The sequence below is a fragment of the Neovison vison genome, chromosome 5 (assembly GCF_020171115.1).
Source record: "Neovison vison isolate M4711 chromosome 5, ASM_NN_V1, whole genome shotgun sequence".
Classification (NCBI taxonomy): Eukaryota; Metazoa; Chordata; class Mammalia; order Carnivora; family Mustelidae; genus Neogale; species Neogale vison.
This window is the reverse complement of record NC_058095.1, coordinates 3,669,440-3,686,220: the sequence shown is the minus strand read 5'-3', so window position 1 is coordinate 3,686,220 and position 16,781 is coordinate 3,669,440. Positions and strand designations below refer to the sequence as shown.

At 59.2% G+C, this 16,781-nt stretch overlaps 2 protein-coding genes across 3 annotated transcripts; one reads left to right on the top strand and one right to left on the bottom strand.

Moving 5' to 3' along the window:
- Window positions 1-513: 513 nt before the first annotated feature.
- On the top strand, window positions 514-4,436 carry SYNGR2 (synaptogyrin 2). Its single transcript, XM_044247334.1, has 4 exons — window positions 514-640; window positions 2,460-2,697; window positions 3,115-3,254; window positions 3,344-4,436. Exons 1-4 carry the CDS (start codon window positions 542-544, stop codon window positions 3,539-3,541), a joined length of 675 nt encoding a protein of 224 aa, XP_044103269.1. The 5' UTR covers window positions 514-541; the 3' UTR covers window positions 3,542-4,436.
- A 1,922-nt stretch (window positions 4,437-6,358) lies between these two features.
- On the bottom strand, window positions 6,359-16,566 carry TK1 (thymidine kinase 1). 2 transcript variants are annotated; one of them, XM_044247333.1, is made up of 7 exons: window positions 16,425-16,566; window positions 16,266-16,297; window positions 15,104-15,214; window positions 12,545-12,638; window positions 7,080-7,169; window positions 6,716-6,835; window positions 6,359-6,619 (listed from the first exon to the last, which is right to left on the bottom strand). In XM_044247333.1, the coding sequence occupies exons 1-7, from the start codon at window positions 16,488-16,490 to the stop codon at window positions 6,413-6,415; spliced, it is 720 nt and encodes a 239-aa protein (XP_044103268.1). In that variant the 5' UTR covers window positions 16,491-16,566; the 3' UTR covers window positions 6,359-6,412. The 2 variants fall into 2 exon arrangements, with proteins under 2 accessions (XP_044103268.1, XP_044103267.1); XM_044247332.1 differs by having other exon boundaries at window positions 6,359-6,835.
- Window positions 16,567-16,781: the final 215 nt, after the last annotated feature.

Genomic DNA, 16,781 nt, shown 5'->3' with positions numbered 1-16,781 from the left:
CCAGCCGGGGAAGATTTAGGGGGAGAAGGGGTCGACTCAACGCCACCCCAGGCTTAGCTCCACAGAGAAGCAAAGAGTGACAGGCCGGTCGGGGAGCGCGTGCAGGCTGTGGCCTGGGGTTTTGGACGCAATGGGGAGAGAAGACCGGGTGCTTACGAGCCTGGGTCCTGGGCAGGTGAGGCCCGGACAGGCACCCGGTGAGCTTCCCGAGAAGAAGGCGGGACGGCAAGGGCAAAGTGTAGGTGGGGCAGACGGGCGGGCCCTCCGTGCCTCCCTCTCTTCCCTAGCACGCTGGGGCCCCTTTCTGGGAGCTGGGGCACCGGCCCCCGGCCACAAGGTGGGCTAGACGGCCGTCCGCCTCCGGAACGCAGGCCCCGCCCGCTCTACTCGCCCCTGGCGGCGAGCCGCACTTTGCCCTCGGTCCCTGGGGCCGCGCTGGCCACGCCCCGGGGGCGGGGCCGGGGCGGGGAGGTGGCTGGGTCCTTGGCGGTCCGCGGCGGCGGCGGCGGCGGTGGGGCGACGGCGGTGGGGCGACGGCGACATGGAGAGCGGGGCCTACGGCGCGGCCAAGGCCGGCGGCTCCTTCGACCTGCGGCGCTTCCTGACGCAGCCGCAGGTGGTGACGCGCGTCGTGTGCCTGGTGAGCCGCGCGCGGGGCCGGGGGACCGGACTGAGCCGCGGAGCCCGGGCGGGGGAGGGGGTGGCCGCGAGCCTGCGAGCGCGACAGGTGGCGGCGGCCGAGGCCGGGAGGGTGCGGGGGGCGCGCGTGGGGCCGGCGAGAGGGCCCGGGCCCCGTCGGCTCCCACCCACCGGCCCCAGCTTCCCCCGCCTTTCCCCGGTGCCCGCTGCCCCCCACCGGCCGGGTCCCGTCGCGGGGTGGCCGGGAGGCACCGCGGGGAGCAGGCCTGTCGCCCTGCTGGCGGTGGGAGGAGCTTGGGGCCGCTCCAGGACAGGTGGCCGGCGTGCTGGGACTCCGTGCTGGGGGAATTCTCCGGGAAGGAGCTTTCCCAAGCCACGTCGGGTACGGGGGCAGTGCCGCTCCCTGAAACAGCATTCCCCCTTCCACTGTGGAGCAGGCCGCGGGTCGGCTTCCCCACCCAAGATCAGGTGACCCCAGGATGTACCCTTCCCTGTGAGGTAGGGGAGGCCTTCAGGACGGGGGCGCAGTGGGGTGGGGTAGGGTAGAGGGGTGGGGGAGGTCACAGGCTCTTGGACAAGCAGCGCTCAAAGTTGGACAAGTTGTTAGAGTGGGCACGAAGTGCCCTCGTCATGCCTTCCTGGGACTGGAGCCTAAGGAGGGGCCTTAGTGGCACCCATGCCCCCTCCCTGCCCGATTGCGGGGTCTGCCCCAAGGGGCAGATGCCCCGTGTGTCGGGATGGCTGTGCCAGGAGTGGGGCCTGGCACGCTGCTCCCAGCATCCCGGAGTTCCGGCTTCATCTCCAGCTGGGGGCGGGGCTTGTGACTGGTGGCCCCAGAGCCTACTGACAGGGCCTTGTTCGGGCAGGGCAGGGCGGGGAAGAGGACTGGGCCCCTCCCACTGAGAGCCAGGTGTGCAGACAGCCCTGCATCCTTGCATCTGCTGGCATGGGGTGGTGGCCTTGAAGTTTAGGGAGGAGATGAGGTGACATGAGGCTATTCCCAAGAGCCTAGAGCCGCTCCCAGGTCCTCCTTAGGACTGGGGTTCCAAGTGTAGAACCATGTCCACAAGGCTTGCTAGTCAGACTAGCCTGGGGTGCCCTGTGCAGCCCGGACTCACTTACGGACAGGAAGCAGGTTGGGGTTCCCTCAAAGGGGAGAGACGGGATACCACAGAGGCCAGCCATCCTTGCAGGAAGACGGTTCGCTCAACGGGGGAGGCCAGGCTAGAGCAGGAAAGAGTTGGAGGGGGCACCAAGAAGTGGGAGTCTGGCATGGGCTTCTGCTCAGAGCATGCTGGTGGGCCTTTCCTGAGACCATGGGGCTGGGGGGGTGGTGTTCTCCATCACCCAGGTGTTCAGGCAGGAGATGATCTAGACAGGGCGCTAGGCAGGTGACTCAGGCAGAAGATGCTCTGGGGGTGGGGCTCCAAGCCTGGGTTTCTGTGACTTTGTGGCCTGTCTCCTGCTGAACCACGGTGACCCCTCCTGGCAGTCAGCCCGGGCCGGGCAGTCCCCTCTCAGGAGATCCCCGTCTCTTCCCCACCAGGACCCAGTCCAGGAATCCCCAGCCCTGCCCCCGCTGATGGCGGCTGTGCTGGTATCTGCTGGTGCCCTGGGAGAAGGGAGTAGGGAGAAGCGGGGATCGTGCACCGGGAGGCGACTTGCTTACTGGCTCCCGAGCCAAGTTCGGAAGGGGCTGCAGCGCCAAACCCCTGCCTAGAGGAGAAAAGCGGCAGTGAGAGAGCCCAGGGTCCCCATCATGCGTGCCCCGCTCTGGGTGGTCTGGCGACCACTCAGCTCACCCCCACCTGTCTGCTCAGGTCTTTGCCTTGATCGTGTTCTCGTGCATTTTCGGCGAGGGATACAGCAACACGCACCAGTCCAGACAGCAGTACTGCATTTTCAACCACAACCAGGACGCGTGCGGCTACGGCAGCGCCATCGGGGTGCTGGCCTTCCTGGCCTCGGCCTTCTTCTTGGTGGTGGATGCCTATTTCCCCCAGATCAGCAACGCCACCGACCGCAAATACCTGGTCATCGGCGACCTGCTCTTCTCAGGTACCTGCTAGTGGCGCCCCCACTCTATTTGGGGAGGTGAATGGGAGCAGCCAGTGTTCCCCAAAGCCCTGGAGCTCTGGGACTGCAGGGCCTCGGCAAACAACCTGGCATGGGGGGCCAGAGCAGCCCCGGGTCCCCGCCCCCCTCGAGGACACGGGCCTTTGCACAGGGATTTCTGTCGGTCGGCCGAAGCCCACCAGCGTCGAGCGACGGTCACAGGGCTCTGGAGCCAGGCTCCCCAGTCCCCACCCTGGCTTCTGCATCAGCGGCCTTTACACGCCTGGAAGCTTCTGGGAGATCCTTGCCCAGGGCCTCCTCTGTACCCCTCCCCCCGCCACAGGGGGCCCCTCCTGGGTCGCTGAACAGCCCCCCGCCCCCTCCACGTTGCTGACCCTGCTCTCCCGGCCTTCTTCCCAGCTCTCTGGACCTTCCTGTGGTTCGTTGGCTTCTGCTTCCTTACCAACCAGTGGGCAGCCACCAAGAAGGAAGATGTGCTGGTGGGGGCCGACTCGGCCCGGGCGGCCATCACCTTCAGCTTCTTCTCCATCTTCTCCTGGGTAGGTGGGCCAGGGTGGATGAGGGCGGCAGTGCCTTAGGAGAAGGGTGGTGGAAGGCTGAGGAACCCGAAACTCGGGGCTCCCTGCAGGGTGCGCTAGCTTCCCTGGCCTACCAGCGTTACAAGGCCGGAGTGGACGACTTCATCCAGAACTACGTAGACCCCACTCCGGACCCCAGCACGGCCTACGCCTCCTACCCTGGAGCGCCTGTAGACAACTACCAACAGCCGCCCTTCACCCAGAACGCGGAGACCACTGAGGGCTACCAGCCGCCCCCCGTGTACTGAGCTGCAGCCGGGGATGGTAAGGGAGGCAGGAAAGGTGCTCGGGGGAGGGGGCCTGCCCCCTGGCCTGGACTCCTCCCAGGAGCCTTGCCTCCTGGAGCTGTGGCCCCCTCTCCCGTCCGGTGTGCCCATGGGAGCCGCCGCACAGCCTGGAGAGCCCCTGCTTTCCCCCTCCCCGGCTGCTGGTGCAGAGCCCCAGCCCCAAGTGCCTCTGCCCCAGGGGCTTCACCCACCACTCCTCGAGGGCATTTTCTAGAAAAGGGTTTTTAGCCAGATGTGTTTTGTTACTGCTTTTCATGACCCCCAGCCACCTGAAAGAGCTGGACGGGCCGACACACCGTTTTGACAAGTGCCTTAGCTTCTCCCCAGCCCAGGCAGGCTCAGGTCCAGGCCAGGGTGGCCATAGTGACTTGGGGTTCTGTGCCAAAGAGGAGGCTGAGAGCCTTCCCCCCGCTCTGCTGCTGGTGCGGGGCCGGGGCCCCTTTTCCAGCTCACTCAGGTTTGTTTCCCACCTCCTGGCACTGTCGTGCCCGCAGCCCCCTGCCTGCTCTGGGAGCCGGCAGCCCCGGGCTCACTGCTGTTGTGTCTGCTTGCTCCTGGATCGGGGTCGCTTCCCTGTGCCTGTGCCTCTGGGCGGATCCTGGTCTGCTCACTGCAGGGGCACCCGGTAGCACTCCCTTCTCCTTATTCCCACCCCCTAGCAACAGGGAGGGGCTTTGCCTGATCAGAAACACCCAGCTTTATGTAAATATCCTGCCACTGTTAGGTGTGGGGTGCACCCACGCCCCCCCCACTCCAGGCTGTTCTGAATGTATTAAGGAGCCTGGGGCTAAGACAACAGATCCTTGGTTTTAGTAGACGGATTCCAAGACAGAATAAATGTTTTTCTCATTCATAATCACCATTGTCATTTGTTGGACCTCAGCCTAGGGGTCCAAGAGAAGTTCCACTCTGGGGTGCACCCCGGGAGTGGGGTGCTTTATGAACTTGCATTTTGAATAGCCACAGCCCTCTGCCCCACGGGTATGCCTAGTGCACGCCTGCGCACACTCTCCTTGTCTGGGGTCTCATGCCTTACACTGCCCTCCGCAGCATCTTAAAATAGCAACTGTGCTCAGCCTGTAAACAAGACACTTTCTCTGGACTGCCTTGCCAAGGCCCTGCTGTGCCCTTGCTGGAGTTGGGGTTGGGGGGGGCACCTGGGAGCTGCCCCACTGAATGTCCCTTCCCTGGTAACTCTTTCCTTCCCAACCCCTCCTCCTAGCAGAGTGAGGAGCCCCAGGCCTCCACTTCCTGCAGCCAGGGGTTAGCACCTCCAGAGCCCATCCAGGGCCGGCCTGCCCCGGGGGAGAGAGCCCATCTCTGGCAGGAGAGGTCAGGGTCCCTGAAGCACCTCATTCCCCTTTTGGAGCAGTGACAGCGGGGACTGTCAAAAGTGGACCTCTTAGTTTGGAAATCCTGAGTAGCAACTAATGTGATTCTGTGAACGCCTGTCACCCAGAGCCAGTCATTAGCAAGCTGGAGTAGAATGAAGGGGAGAGGCAAGCCAGGGCGAGGAGGCTACCCCAGAACCCTGATCCCATCTGCACTGGAGTTGGGAGAGGGGCTCAGCCACCCCAGCGGACTCTTGCTTCCATGCAAGGCGCTGACAGCCCATTTTACAAGGTGCAGCTGAGCTAGTCTTCTGGGCTCCTGAGCTATCAAATGTCTGTTTCACAAATAAAACCTGACCCCACAGCCCCAGCTGGCAGCCCTGACCATAGCCTTGTCTTTCCATCCTGGGCCCCAGGCCCCTCCGGCTAGCCATTTTGTCCTGAAACCCATCCAGACAGAAGAGCAAATGTTCCTCCCAGAATGTGCTTCGTGGTCGCTTCTCAGTTAAAATGGTGTGGCGAAGAGACTAGAAGTGCTAGAAAAGGATCTGGAAGGAAATCCCCCCCCCCCCCGGGCCCTGTGTCACCTCAGAGCTGTCTACAGTGAGACCCAAGGCATCCCAGGTTGTAAAAGACAAATGTGCTTCTGGGGCCCGTGGGTGGCTCCGCTAGTTAAGTGTCTGACTTCTGCTCAGGTCATGATGTCCGTGTCCTGGGACTGGGCTCCTGCTCAGCGGGGAACCTGCTCATCCCTCTCCCTTCCACCCTCCTCCCATTTGTGCTCTCTCTCAAAAATAAAATCTTAAAAAAAAAACCCACAAAAAACAGACACATGTGCTTTCACCAACCAGTAAATTTTAATATTAATTATTAATTCACAGGCTACAACAACAGAATCCTAGATCCTAACCCTAGCCACCTCTGCCCCTAACACCTCCACATCCAGCTTTTTAAAAGAGAATCCCCTGGGACCTGAGACCCATCGGGCTAAGGTCTCCCATGCGAGAGAAGCTGTAATTCCGGAGAAAATGATCACGGGGGTGCAGGCAGCAGGAGGACCCAAGTCCAGCCACCCTTGGGGGCCGAGAGTCCCAAGCAGAGACAGAAACCTCTGCGTGGGCCGAAGCTGGGTCTGCGCGGGAGGTACCGGCGCACGGACTTCCCAGTGAGAACAGAAACTCAACGGCGAAAGCCACAAGGGGGAAGAAGCCAGGGGCGCCCACGTCGCCACAGTGTGTGGTTCCGCCCCTCCCCCCGCGGGAGGAACCAGGGACAGGGGAACCGGGACGCGCAGACGCGCAGACCACGGGCCCGAGATCCGCACCGCGAGCGGCAGAAAGTCCCGTCTTCGCCCCACCCACTTCCCCCTCGGGGCGGGCCTCGCGGCTGCCAGCAGGGGGCGCGGGGGCGGGGCGGGGCGGGCGGCCGGCAGGGGGCGGGGCGGGCGGCCGGCAGGGGGCGGGGCGGGCGGCCGGCAGGGGGCGGCGCGGGCCCGCGAGCCTCAGTTGGCCGGGCTGCACTGCAGGACCTGGTGCGGCGCGAAGAGCTTCCGGGCTCCCGCCGCCTCCGCGGGCCTTGCGGGCACCGGCACCGGGCAGTTCTCCTTGTTCTCCTTGCCGTCCGGCGCGGCGGGCAGACCCGCGGCCTTCTTGAAGTAGCAGAGGCGGCACACGGAGTGGTATTTGTCCGCTCCTCCGATCACCTCCACCTGGCCGCGGGACGCAGAGGGCGCGGACTGAGGCGGAGCCCGGCGCCTGCCGGCCTCTCCCCACCCCGCGCCCCCGGGCAGGCAGGTGGGCGCTACCTCTTTCTCCGAGCCTAGCCGCTTGGTGTACGCCGCCTCCCGGAAGCACTCCATGCACACCGCCGTCAGCTTCACCACGCTCTCCGCCAGGGGCACCAGGTTCAGGATGGTCCCAAAGGCCTATGGTCCCAGCGAAGGACAGCAGGTGAGCACATCCACCTGGCCAGGTGCGCTGTACCTTGAAACCCTTGGATGGCCCCGGGGCAAGCCGGGAGCTGGGTCTTGCTCACCTGCGTGCTCCCGCTAGGACGCTGGGACGAGGCAGGCTCAACGTGCTGCCAAGTGGCAAGCCCCGGTCACCGAGGCTGGCGGGTCTGCCCCTGTTCCTGCCCAACCCCTCCAAGGCCGGGATCAGATGCCTCACCTTCCTCTGGAAGGTCCCGTCCAGTGCGGCCACGATCACGGTCTTCCCCGCGTTAGCCATAGTCTCGCTGAACTCCACGATGTCTGGGAACTGGAAGGTGGGGGCGGGGAACGTCAGGCACTCAAACAGTGATGTGCCCTCTGAGGCCTCTAGGCGGGTCAGGACTCTGCCAGCGCCTTACAGAGCAGGAGGACACAGCAGGCCCTGTGGTCACTGTCAATCAGCGGTCCTGCTAAGCGGCCCAGGGCTGCTTCTGCAGGTCCTTTGTGCGTTTTCCCTGCTCAATCATTCTGCCTCCAGCGGGCCGTGTTTGTCTGTCTGGATTGTTCTCTGGTTGTGTGAACAGGCACATTCCTGTCTTGGGGCAGCGGGTCTCTCCCCAAGCCGTTTAGGCCGGGCTTGGCCCATTTATCGAGGTGTGAGGTTACCGGGACCTGGACGGTTAGCAAGACAAGGTCCGCGAAGGTGACTGTAGGAAAACCCAGAGCAATTCGAGTAGGACTCAGCTGAAGCCAAATCCCGTTTGTTACCCTCCGTAGGGCTGGCCAGGCCCAAGCTACAGAGGCATCCCCCGCCCCACCCACGGGGACTCTGGCATGCTTGCCCACGCTTTGCGGGTCGCAGAAATGCAGCTCCCAGTCTGCAAGGGGCTCTCGGCCAGTAAACACCCCCTTCTCTAAGTTGTCACAGAGAGAACAGTTTCTAGACGTTACCAAATAATCCCTGGGTGGGGGCAGGTGCAAAACGACCCAGAGATGAGCCTCCCTGTGCCTCACCCGCCACACAGGCATAACATCAGGACACTCGTCCTTCCACAGCCAGGTCTGGGGTCCTGGGAGGGCCTCAGCCCCCCTCCCGCCCACGCCAGCATTCAAAGAGCTCACATCGTCCCCTGCTCACATGCCACCTCCCTGGGAAGGGGTCCCCAGCAGGGGTTCCCGAGGTCTCCAAGGTAAGGACAGGGCGGAGCACATGGCCAGCACTCTGTAGAATACCCACCAGGAAGCTTGCTGAGGCCGTTGATTTCTATTGCTGTTCGTTTTTAAGTTATGTTATAGGTTGACCTGTGTTCCCTCCCACCCCCCAAATTCACGTTGAAACCCTAACTTCCAGTCCCGCAGAACATGACCTCATCTGGAGGTAGGGTCTTTGCAAATACCACCCCACTAAAATGAGGTAAGCAGGGTGAGCCCCAATTTCATATGACAGCTGTCCTTACAGGAAGGGGCCCTTTGGATGGCGACACGGAGGGAGGCCGGCCATCCGCAAGCCAAGGGGAGGGGCCTGGAAGCCCTCACAAGGAAGGGAGCCTGCCCACACCCTGATTTCAGGCTTCCAGCCTCAAGAATTGGGAGAGAATCAGTTCCTGCTGCGTGAGCTGCCCCATCTATGCTACTTGACACAGCAGCCCTCGGCAAATAACGCAGCTTAAGCTTAAAACAGACCTTTAGGGGGCGCCTGGGGGCGTGGTCGGTTAAGCCTCTGGCTCTTGGTTTCGGCTTAAGTCATGATCTCTCAGTCAGGAAATCGAGAGCCCACCCCCCACTCTCTCTCCCAAATAAATAAAAAATCTTTAAGAGAAAATAAAATAAATAGGGGCTCCTGGGTGGCTCAGTGGGTTAAGCCTCTGCCTTCGGCTCAGGTCATGGTCTCAGGGTCCTGGGATCGAGCCCCGCATCGGGCTCTCTGCTCAGCAGGGAGTCTGCTTCTCCCTCTGCGGCTCCCCCTGCTTGTGTGCTCTTTCTCTCTCTCTCAAATAAATAAATAAAATCTTAAAACAGAATAGAACTTCAGGGCCCCCAGCTGGCTCAGTCCGAAGAGCGTGCGACTCTTGATCTCAGGGTCGTGAGTTTGAGCCCCACACTGAGTATAAAGATTATTTAAATAAATTAAAACTTTTAAAAAAAATAAATAAACAAAAATAAACTAGAACTTCCAAGCAGTTAGCAAATTTCGAGTTGTCTTGGTGGACACAAAAAGTTATAGCAGGGGCATCCAGGAGGGAAAGTACCAGCAGAGGGTTCTCGCTGGTGGAGAGCTGGCCCACCGGCGTCCAGCTGCCCGTTCCATACCTCGGGGCAACCAGCGGCGAGCCGCTTTCTAAAGGAGCTTCGATGCAGGGGAAAGAACCCAGAGCCCAGCTTAGGAAGCCTTGGAGGGGATTTGCACCTGCGTCATCAAGGAGAAAGAAAGGGTAGCGGGTAAACATGGGAACAGGACTACGAGGGTCTTGGAAACAAAAGAGAAACGCAGTGGAGTAGGGTGTGCGGGTGTGTGTGCCCTGGTGTGTATGTGCGTGCACATGTGGGCACGCTCCAGCACCCGCCCTTCACGCCTCTCTCCTGGGGATTTCTGCAAAGGCCCGGTGGTCCCACTGCCCTCTGCACCTGCCATCCTCTCTCCCGCCCGGAGCCACCGGCCTCGCTCCTACGGAAGACACAAGCCACTGGCCAGCTGCTCGCTCCCTGACTCTCTCGCAGGCCCCTTTCTGACCACCCCACCTTAGCTCTGTCCCCCTGATGTGCCTTTCCCCCCAGTTGTCTCCACCTGACCTATGACGTCATTCTCTCCCTGGGCTAGAGTGTAAGCACAGGGGTGGAGACGCTGACTGGATCCCCAACACCGAGAACACGGCTGGCGTGGGGCACAGGCCCGGAAAGTACTGATGGATGGATGGATGGATGGATGGATGGGTGGATGGGACGGGACTGGCCCTTTGACCAGCAATTCCACCTCACAGATCAACCCCGGTACGCCAGACAGAAGATGTCCGTCGCAGCCTTGAAATGGCATGTGCCAGGGGGCTTGCGTAAGAAAGGGACGCTGCGTTTGTAAACCTGTGGAAGGACCGGTACATCCTCCGAGCGGGGACGTTTGCTGTCACGGGTAAACAGCCACACAGCGTGATAGGAACCCCCTCTTTAAAAATGTACACCTACAGGGACGCCTGGGTGGCTCAGTTGGTTAAGCCGCTGCCTTTGGCTCAGGCCATGATCCCAGGGTCTTGGGATCGATTCCCGCATTGGGCTCCTTGCTCTGCAGGGAGCCTGCTTCTCTCTCCGCCTCTGCCTGCCGCTCTGCCTACTCGCGTGTGCGCTCTCTCTCTGTCTCTGACAAATAAATAAATAAATAAATAAATAAAATATTTTTAAAAAAGAAAAACGTACGCCTACAGAGCAGATAAAGAAGACGTAGTATATATACACAATGGAATACCATGCAGCCATCCAAAAACCCTTGAAATCTTGCCATTTGCAACAATGTGGATGGAGCTAGAGGATCGGATGCTAAGCAAAAGAGTCAATCAGAGAAAGAGAATTATCAGATGATCTCACGGATACGAGGAATTTGAGAAGCAAGACAGAGGACCATCGGGGAAGGGAGGGAAAAATGAAACAAGATGAAACCAGAGAAGGAGACAAACCTTAAGAGACAAACCTTCATCTCAGGAAACAAAGTGAGGGTTGCTGGAGGGGAGGGGTGTGGGAGGGATGGAGTGCCTGGGTGATGGACCCTGGGGAGGGTATGTGCTGTGAAGTGTGTAAGGCTGACGAGTCACACACCTGGATCCCTGAAGCAAATAATACATTCTATGTTAATAAAAAAAAAAGTACGCCTATAAAGATTAGACAGATATAGAATCAACATGTAATGGGTTTTTGGATTGTTTTTCTGGGTCGGGAAAAGAGAAGGGCAGCCCCAGCAGCCCCCACAGCCGGGCCCCAGTGTCACATAATTAGGTTTAGGATGCTGGACAGGATCACCCCGCTTCCTGAGGGCACTGGATCAAAGGCTAAGCCAACCTCCTGAAATCCTCCCCAGAATGAGCGCCGTAAGCAAAGCCCTCCCGAGACGCCCCTGGGTCCCGCGATGTGGGTTCTCCCTGCAGCAATGACGAACCGCCCCCCTCCCCCGCCACATACACAAGAATTTCAGGGCATAGAGGTGGAGGAAAATACAGTAAAAGGGATCCATGTGCCCAAGCCAGTGTACGCGCTTCAAGCAAGGAAAAGACTGAGCCAGAAAAGCCTTTAACACAAGATCTTCCAAAAGGCAAGGGAAGGAACGGCAGCAGTTAAAACAAACGGTACATCCGTAAACAGAAACAAGGAAATGTGACGGAGAGCGGGAGTTACGCGAAAAGAACTACCTGAAAATCCCAGATGGAAATTAGTCTTTGAAACCACACACGCTCTGGGAGATGTTCCCAGAACACCTACCGGACAGTGAGATGTGGAGCGGTAGTGGCTGCCTTCTCCCCGCCAGGCCAGAAGGCACCGGCGCTCCAGTGTAAAAGACGCAGCAGTCACCAAACTAAACGCGACGCGGCCCAGGACACCCGTCACCCAGTCACCCGCTCAGGAAAGCTACCCTTTGCCACCCTGCTTATCCTACAGAACCAAACAAAGACGTTTTCCAACCAAGACTCAGAAAGCTTCCCGCTCAAATGTCCTGGGCTGGAAGAGCTGCTGTAGGGTGCACTTCCAAAGCAGAGAAACAAATCCGTGACCAACAAGCCAGAAGCAGCAGGGAGGCAAACAGAGCACTGCTTACCTACCAGCGCTGAGAAACTGGCTTGAACTGATAACCCCAAGGTCCAGAATCATAGGCTCTACAGACTGAGCAGGCCAGGCACCCTAAGAAAACGGATTTTTTTGTTGTTGTTCATCACTGTAAATATATGTATATATATTTTTTCTTAGGGGGGTGGTGAGTGAGAAGGGAATCGTAGGCAGCTCCGTGCCCAGCGCAGCCCGACATAGGGCTCAATCTCATGACTCTGGGGTCATGACCTGAGCCAAAATCAAGAGTCAGAGGCTCAACCGATGAAGCCACCTAGATGCGCCCCCCCCCGGCTTTGTTTTATTTTTTATTTTTTAAAGATTTTATTTATTTATTTGACAGAAAGAGACACAGCGAGAGAGGGAACACAAGCAGGGGGAGTAGGAGCGGGAGAAGCAGGCTTCCTGCTGAGCAGGGAGCCTGATGTGGGACTCGATCCCAAGACCCTGGGTTCATGACCTGAGCTGAAGGCAGATGCTTAATGGCCAAGCGACCCTTTTATATATATAGATATAGATTTTTTTAAATAGGATTTTTTTTAAAGATTTTTTTATTTATTTACTTGACAGACAGAGATCACAAGTAGGCAGAGAAGCAGGCAGAGAGAGAGGAGGAAGCAGGCTCCCCGCTGAGCAGAGAGCGGGATCCCAGGACCCTGAGATCATGACCCGAGCCGAAGGCAGAGGCTTCAACCCACTGAGCCACCCAGGCGCCCCTAGATTTTTTTTTTAAAGAAGGTAAAATAAATCCCTTAAAACTTGAAAAGCGGTGTGGAGAATCCAAGGGCATTCAGACACGAGCTGAAGCAAGTTAACATTGCTTACTAGAAGACAGAACCAACAAAGCAGGAAGTGGGACAGACTGGGAGTTCCTAGGCAGAATGCCAGGCCAGGCCAACTTACAAACTGCCCTTCGTCGATGCCTATGACAGCCACCCCTAGGGCCTCCTGAGCCACATCCCGGAGCAGGTTGGCTGGCAGTGCCTCCATGGTGTTCCTGGGGAGAGAAAGCCAGCAGGTGAGCAAGGCCAGAGAGAGGAAACCTGAATGCTAGGACTGCGCCCAGCTCCCGGGACCACCCTACCCGCAAAGCAGCTGCACTGTTGGGCTGGGGCTTGAAGTTAGTGCCTGTGGGAAGCCTCTGGGGAGGATAAAGTCCCGTGCTCAGAAAACCAGTCATTCAACCCAAGCTGTTTCCTTTGAGGCACCAGACTAGAAGTTAACAATGCACATTGCAACGCTTAACGGAGACTCAAGGCTCCACTTCTGTTCAGTGTGGGCCGGGCAGGTGAAATGCTTTAATTTCTTTTAAAAATGGGAAAAAGAATACCTAAATACAACTCAGGCTGCTTTCTAGCTGTCTTTCTGTCAATGTGGTCCTAAAATTTAATCTTTTGCTTCTTTCTTTCTATGGACTAAGGAGCCCACTCAAGGCTAAAGTGCTCTGGAAGGTGCAGTGGGGTACTGGGCGGAGGCTGGGCACCAGACTCAGCCCTGTGTGTCCCTGCAGAGATAAGCCCAGAACCCCAGCCAGCACTGCTGGAGAAGAATTCAATCCATTTGGCTCTTCTGGCAGGTCGGAGGACTTTTCCACCATCACAGAGCTATTAACTGGCAGAGCCAAGATTCAAATCCAAGGTCACACTGTTGTCCTGTGGGCCCAATGGGGAGAACCAGATCTAGAAATGTTTGAAAGCCAAAGGCCATGTGTGGGAAGGTTCCAACCCAACCTGTCCCCACACTGAGAACCATTTTTTTTTTCTTTTTAAAGATTTTATTTATTTATTTATTTGACAGACAGAGATCACAAGTAGGCAGAGAGGCAGATGGAGAGAGAGAGAGGAGGAAGCAGCCTTCCTACTGAGCAGAGATCCCGATGCAGGATTCGATCCCAGGACCCTAGGGTCATGACCTGAGCCAAGGGAAGATGCGTAACCAACTGAGCCACGCAGGCACCCCCCTTTCAAGATTTTGTTTATTTATTTGAGAGAGGGAGCACATGAGCGTCGGGGGTGTGTGTGTGGGGGGGGTGCGGGGAGGAGGCAAGAGGCAGAGGGAGAAGCGGACTCCTTGCTCTCCAGGACCCTGGGACCATGACCTGAGCTGAAGGCCGCTGATACTCTCTGAAGGCCCCGCAGCCCGTAGCTGTATTTAGAAAAATAAACAAAAATACTTTATAGCAAGATAAGTTATTATCTTGCTATAATTCTACTCCAAGATCTGGGACTAGCAGGAGATAGTATTTCAAATTCCCCCTTCCCTCCCCAAATAGAAAAAAACCAGAGGGTGGGCAAGGGCAGCATGTCTGGAGCCCTGTCCCTCCTGCACCAACGGCTCGGTCCCAGCCGTGGCCATCCCAGCCTCTGCAGCCCAAGTCAGAGAGCATCTGTGCCACACCAGGCAGAGCTCCAAGGGGCCCCTATCTTCCTGAGTTCTCCCGGGACACTGCTGCCTCCTCTGCTCCCACCGTCCTCCCTGGACGGGCCCTCGCGCGGTGCAGCCGCAGAATGGCATGTTTTAGAGCGGAAGCAAACTGGACGGCACAAATGACCAGCATCGGACAGTACGGCCAGAAGCACGTGGCACCCAAAGCCTCCCGCTTAGCTCCGAGTCCCAGGCACTGTGCACCCCACTCCCTGCCTGGCTTCACAAACCCCACAACTGCCACCCCAACGCTACACACATGGGGCCATTCTGAGGTTCCCAGGCTGCAAGCTCTGTCCGTGGCACAGCATGGCTTTGCCACGGGGTGGAGGTTGGTTTCAGTGGGACAAGCCCCGAGTACAGAGATCACGTCTCAGGCTCAGATATCTTAGGCCTCCATCCGTAGCCAAGGAACAGGCAAGAGCCAATGTAAATTTCCCTTTCCCTCCCGTCGTCCTCCGCATGGCAAACAGAAACGTCCTCGGGGCGCAGGCAGATAAACATAAAAGCAGATGCATGAAGACCACGCAACAACCGAGAGTGAGCCAGGCTGTAAGGACGGCAAAGTCAAATAAAAAACAACATGCAGGCTCAAAGAAATCAGCTTACCATAGCACAGCCGTCAGCACAGCACTGTTGACAATTGCGGCAGGATAGAGACTGGCCGTGGGGCTGTCCTGTGTGCCGTGGGATGTTCCGTTTGGAAGCATCCCGTGCCCCTCCCCCACTGCAGTCGTGAAGACTGGAACTGTCTCCAGACACTGCCAAATGGACTCCCCAGGACGGGGGCGCAAAGGCTCTGCTGGTTAAGAACACTGGGCTAGAACTCCGCGCAAGGCCAAGTCCACGATCCCTGGCCAAGCGACTTTGAAAGTTTGCGGAGTTGCAGTGTTTCGATGCCAGGCGTCAGCATTACTAAGCATTCCTGCTAAAAGAGAGCTCCTCCGGTGTGTTCTAGGCCCTTGGGAATTTTCACCAGGCTTCCGGGGGTGGGGGGTGGGCGGTCGTGTGACAGGACAGACGCAGGCAGGGACTCACCGGTCGTGCGTGGAGAAGCTGCTGCTGTACCGCGTGTCCTTGGCGTACTTGATCACCAAGCACTTGTACTGGGCAACCTGGAAGCGGCGGACCCTTCGCATCAGCTCCGTACTGCAAGAGTGGGGGCCCTCCGTGAGCCCCACGGTGTTGACAGTGGGCAAGGAAGACCCCCTGAGCACATGCGGGGCGCCCCACCACCTTCTAGGGGTCTGCAGCCCGAGACCCACCAATGGAGAAAAAGAGGACAGAGGGGCCGTGCTCTGGGCATCCACAGTTTAGGCCTGGGAGCCATACCGGTGAGAGCAGTCAGGGAGCCGGGAAAAATGGAATAAGAGAGGCGTGCTGAGGTGGTAAGTGTTCTCCTTGGGGAGGGTGGCAAGGAATGACCCCTAGATGGTCCGGGGAGGGGATGGGGGGTGAGGGTCTCAGGGACCTGGTGGAGCAGGCAGAGGCAAAAGCCCCACCTGGAGGAGAGGGGCCAGACTGCCTTCCAAAACAGTCTCATCCCGGAGGCCTTCATCTCGTCGGAACTGATTTCATAAAATTTTTTTGCGCAATAAGAAAATCACTTTGCCTCTCCCAGAGCCTAGAGCTTTCACTGGAGTGACCCCACCCCCACCCTGGGGCAGAAGGCATTTCTCAGGGGGCTGGCTAGTCCTGCCTAGGTCAGGTGATGGTGCCGTCACATCTGGGGAGCAAAGGTACCCTGGTCTGCCTCCTTACTGTGTAAACTAAGGAAACAGCCACATCGGAAGGTGGGGGAGGGGGGGGTTGCCCATACTGCAGGGCGCATAGGACCTGGCCCATGGTAGACGCGATTTTAAAAGAATTAAAACATTTAATCACAAAAAGCATTGAAAGACTTGGCTGACCCTTTCCGAGAGGGCTTCGGTGCGAGGCTAAACCGTCCGCAGCTGCAGCCAGAGGCAGGAGGGAGCGGGGGTGGAACGACTCTTACGGAAGGGAGGGACGCCTTGCCCAGGACAGGATCCGGGGGAACAGCAGCGTCCCGGGCGGGCACGCGCCGTCCGGCGGCGGGGGCTGTGCTGGGGGCGCTGTCTGAGAGCGGCGGCGGGCCCTGGAGGGGCGCCGGGGGAAGACAGCCCCGGGGAGGGGAGGGATGGGGGAGGAGGCGGTCCCCACGAGGCCGCGACTTACTTACCTTTTTCCTGAGAACATGGGTCCTAGAATCACCTAGGAGGGAAGACGAGGTTCACTTCGGGGCCCGCCATGCACGGACGGCGGCCACCGCCACGGCCACAACCCCCACCCGGACCCCGCTCCCGCTCCCGCGTGCAGGGATCCCGTCCCGGCGCGGCACCTGAATCTGCCCCCGGGTCTTGCTGGGGGAGCCGGGAAGCACGGTGGGCAGGTTGATGCAGCTCATGGCGCCCCAGAAACCCTGCAGCTCGGGGTCCCTCCGGTGCCACCGCCCAGCAGCCAGGCGCGGGTTCCCGCGCGCTCCGTTTTTATTCCCCGCGCACTGGCCAATCGGGAGCCGGCGCCGGCGCTCCGGAGCCAATCAGCGCGCGGCCGCGGCCCGGCGGGAGATTCGACCGCAGCCCGCCCCTCGTGGGCGGCCCCGGGGCCCCTGTGGGCTCGCGTCACCGGGAGGGCGGGCCCGGGCCCCGCCGCCGCTTATAAATAACCGGGGTGGCCTTCTGGCCCGCGGCGGTAG

Excerpts from the sequence above, each read along its gene's own strand:
- SYNGR2 (XM_044247334.1), top strand. The coding sequence starts at position 542 with ATGGAGAGCGGGGCCTACGGCGCGGCCAAGGCCGGCGGCTCCTTCGAC. Across the intron at positions 2,698-3,114 it reads CGGCGACCTGCTCTTCTCAG|CTCTCTGGACCTTCCTGTGG; the intron begins GTACCTGCTAGT and ends CCTTCTTCCCAG. Across the intron at positions 3,255-3,343 it reads TCTTCTCCATCTTCTCCTGG|GGTGCGCTAGCTTCCCTGGC; the intron begins GTAGGTGGGCCA and ends GGCTCCCTGCAG.
- TK1 (XM_044247332.1), bottom strand. The coding sequence starts at position 16,490 with ATGAGCTGCATCAACCTGCCCACCGTGCTTCCCGGCTCCCCCAGCAAG. Across the intron at positions 16,298-16,424 it reads AGACCCGGGGGCAGATTCAG|GTGATTCTAGGACCCATGTT; the intron begins GTGCCGCGCCGG and ends CTTCCCTCCTAG. Across the intron at positions 12,639-15,103 it reads AGCTTCTCCACGCACGACCG|GAACACCATGGAGGCACTGC; the intron begins GTGAGTCCCTGC and ends TTCTCTCCCCAG.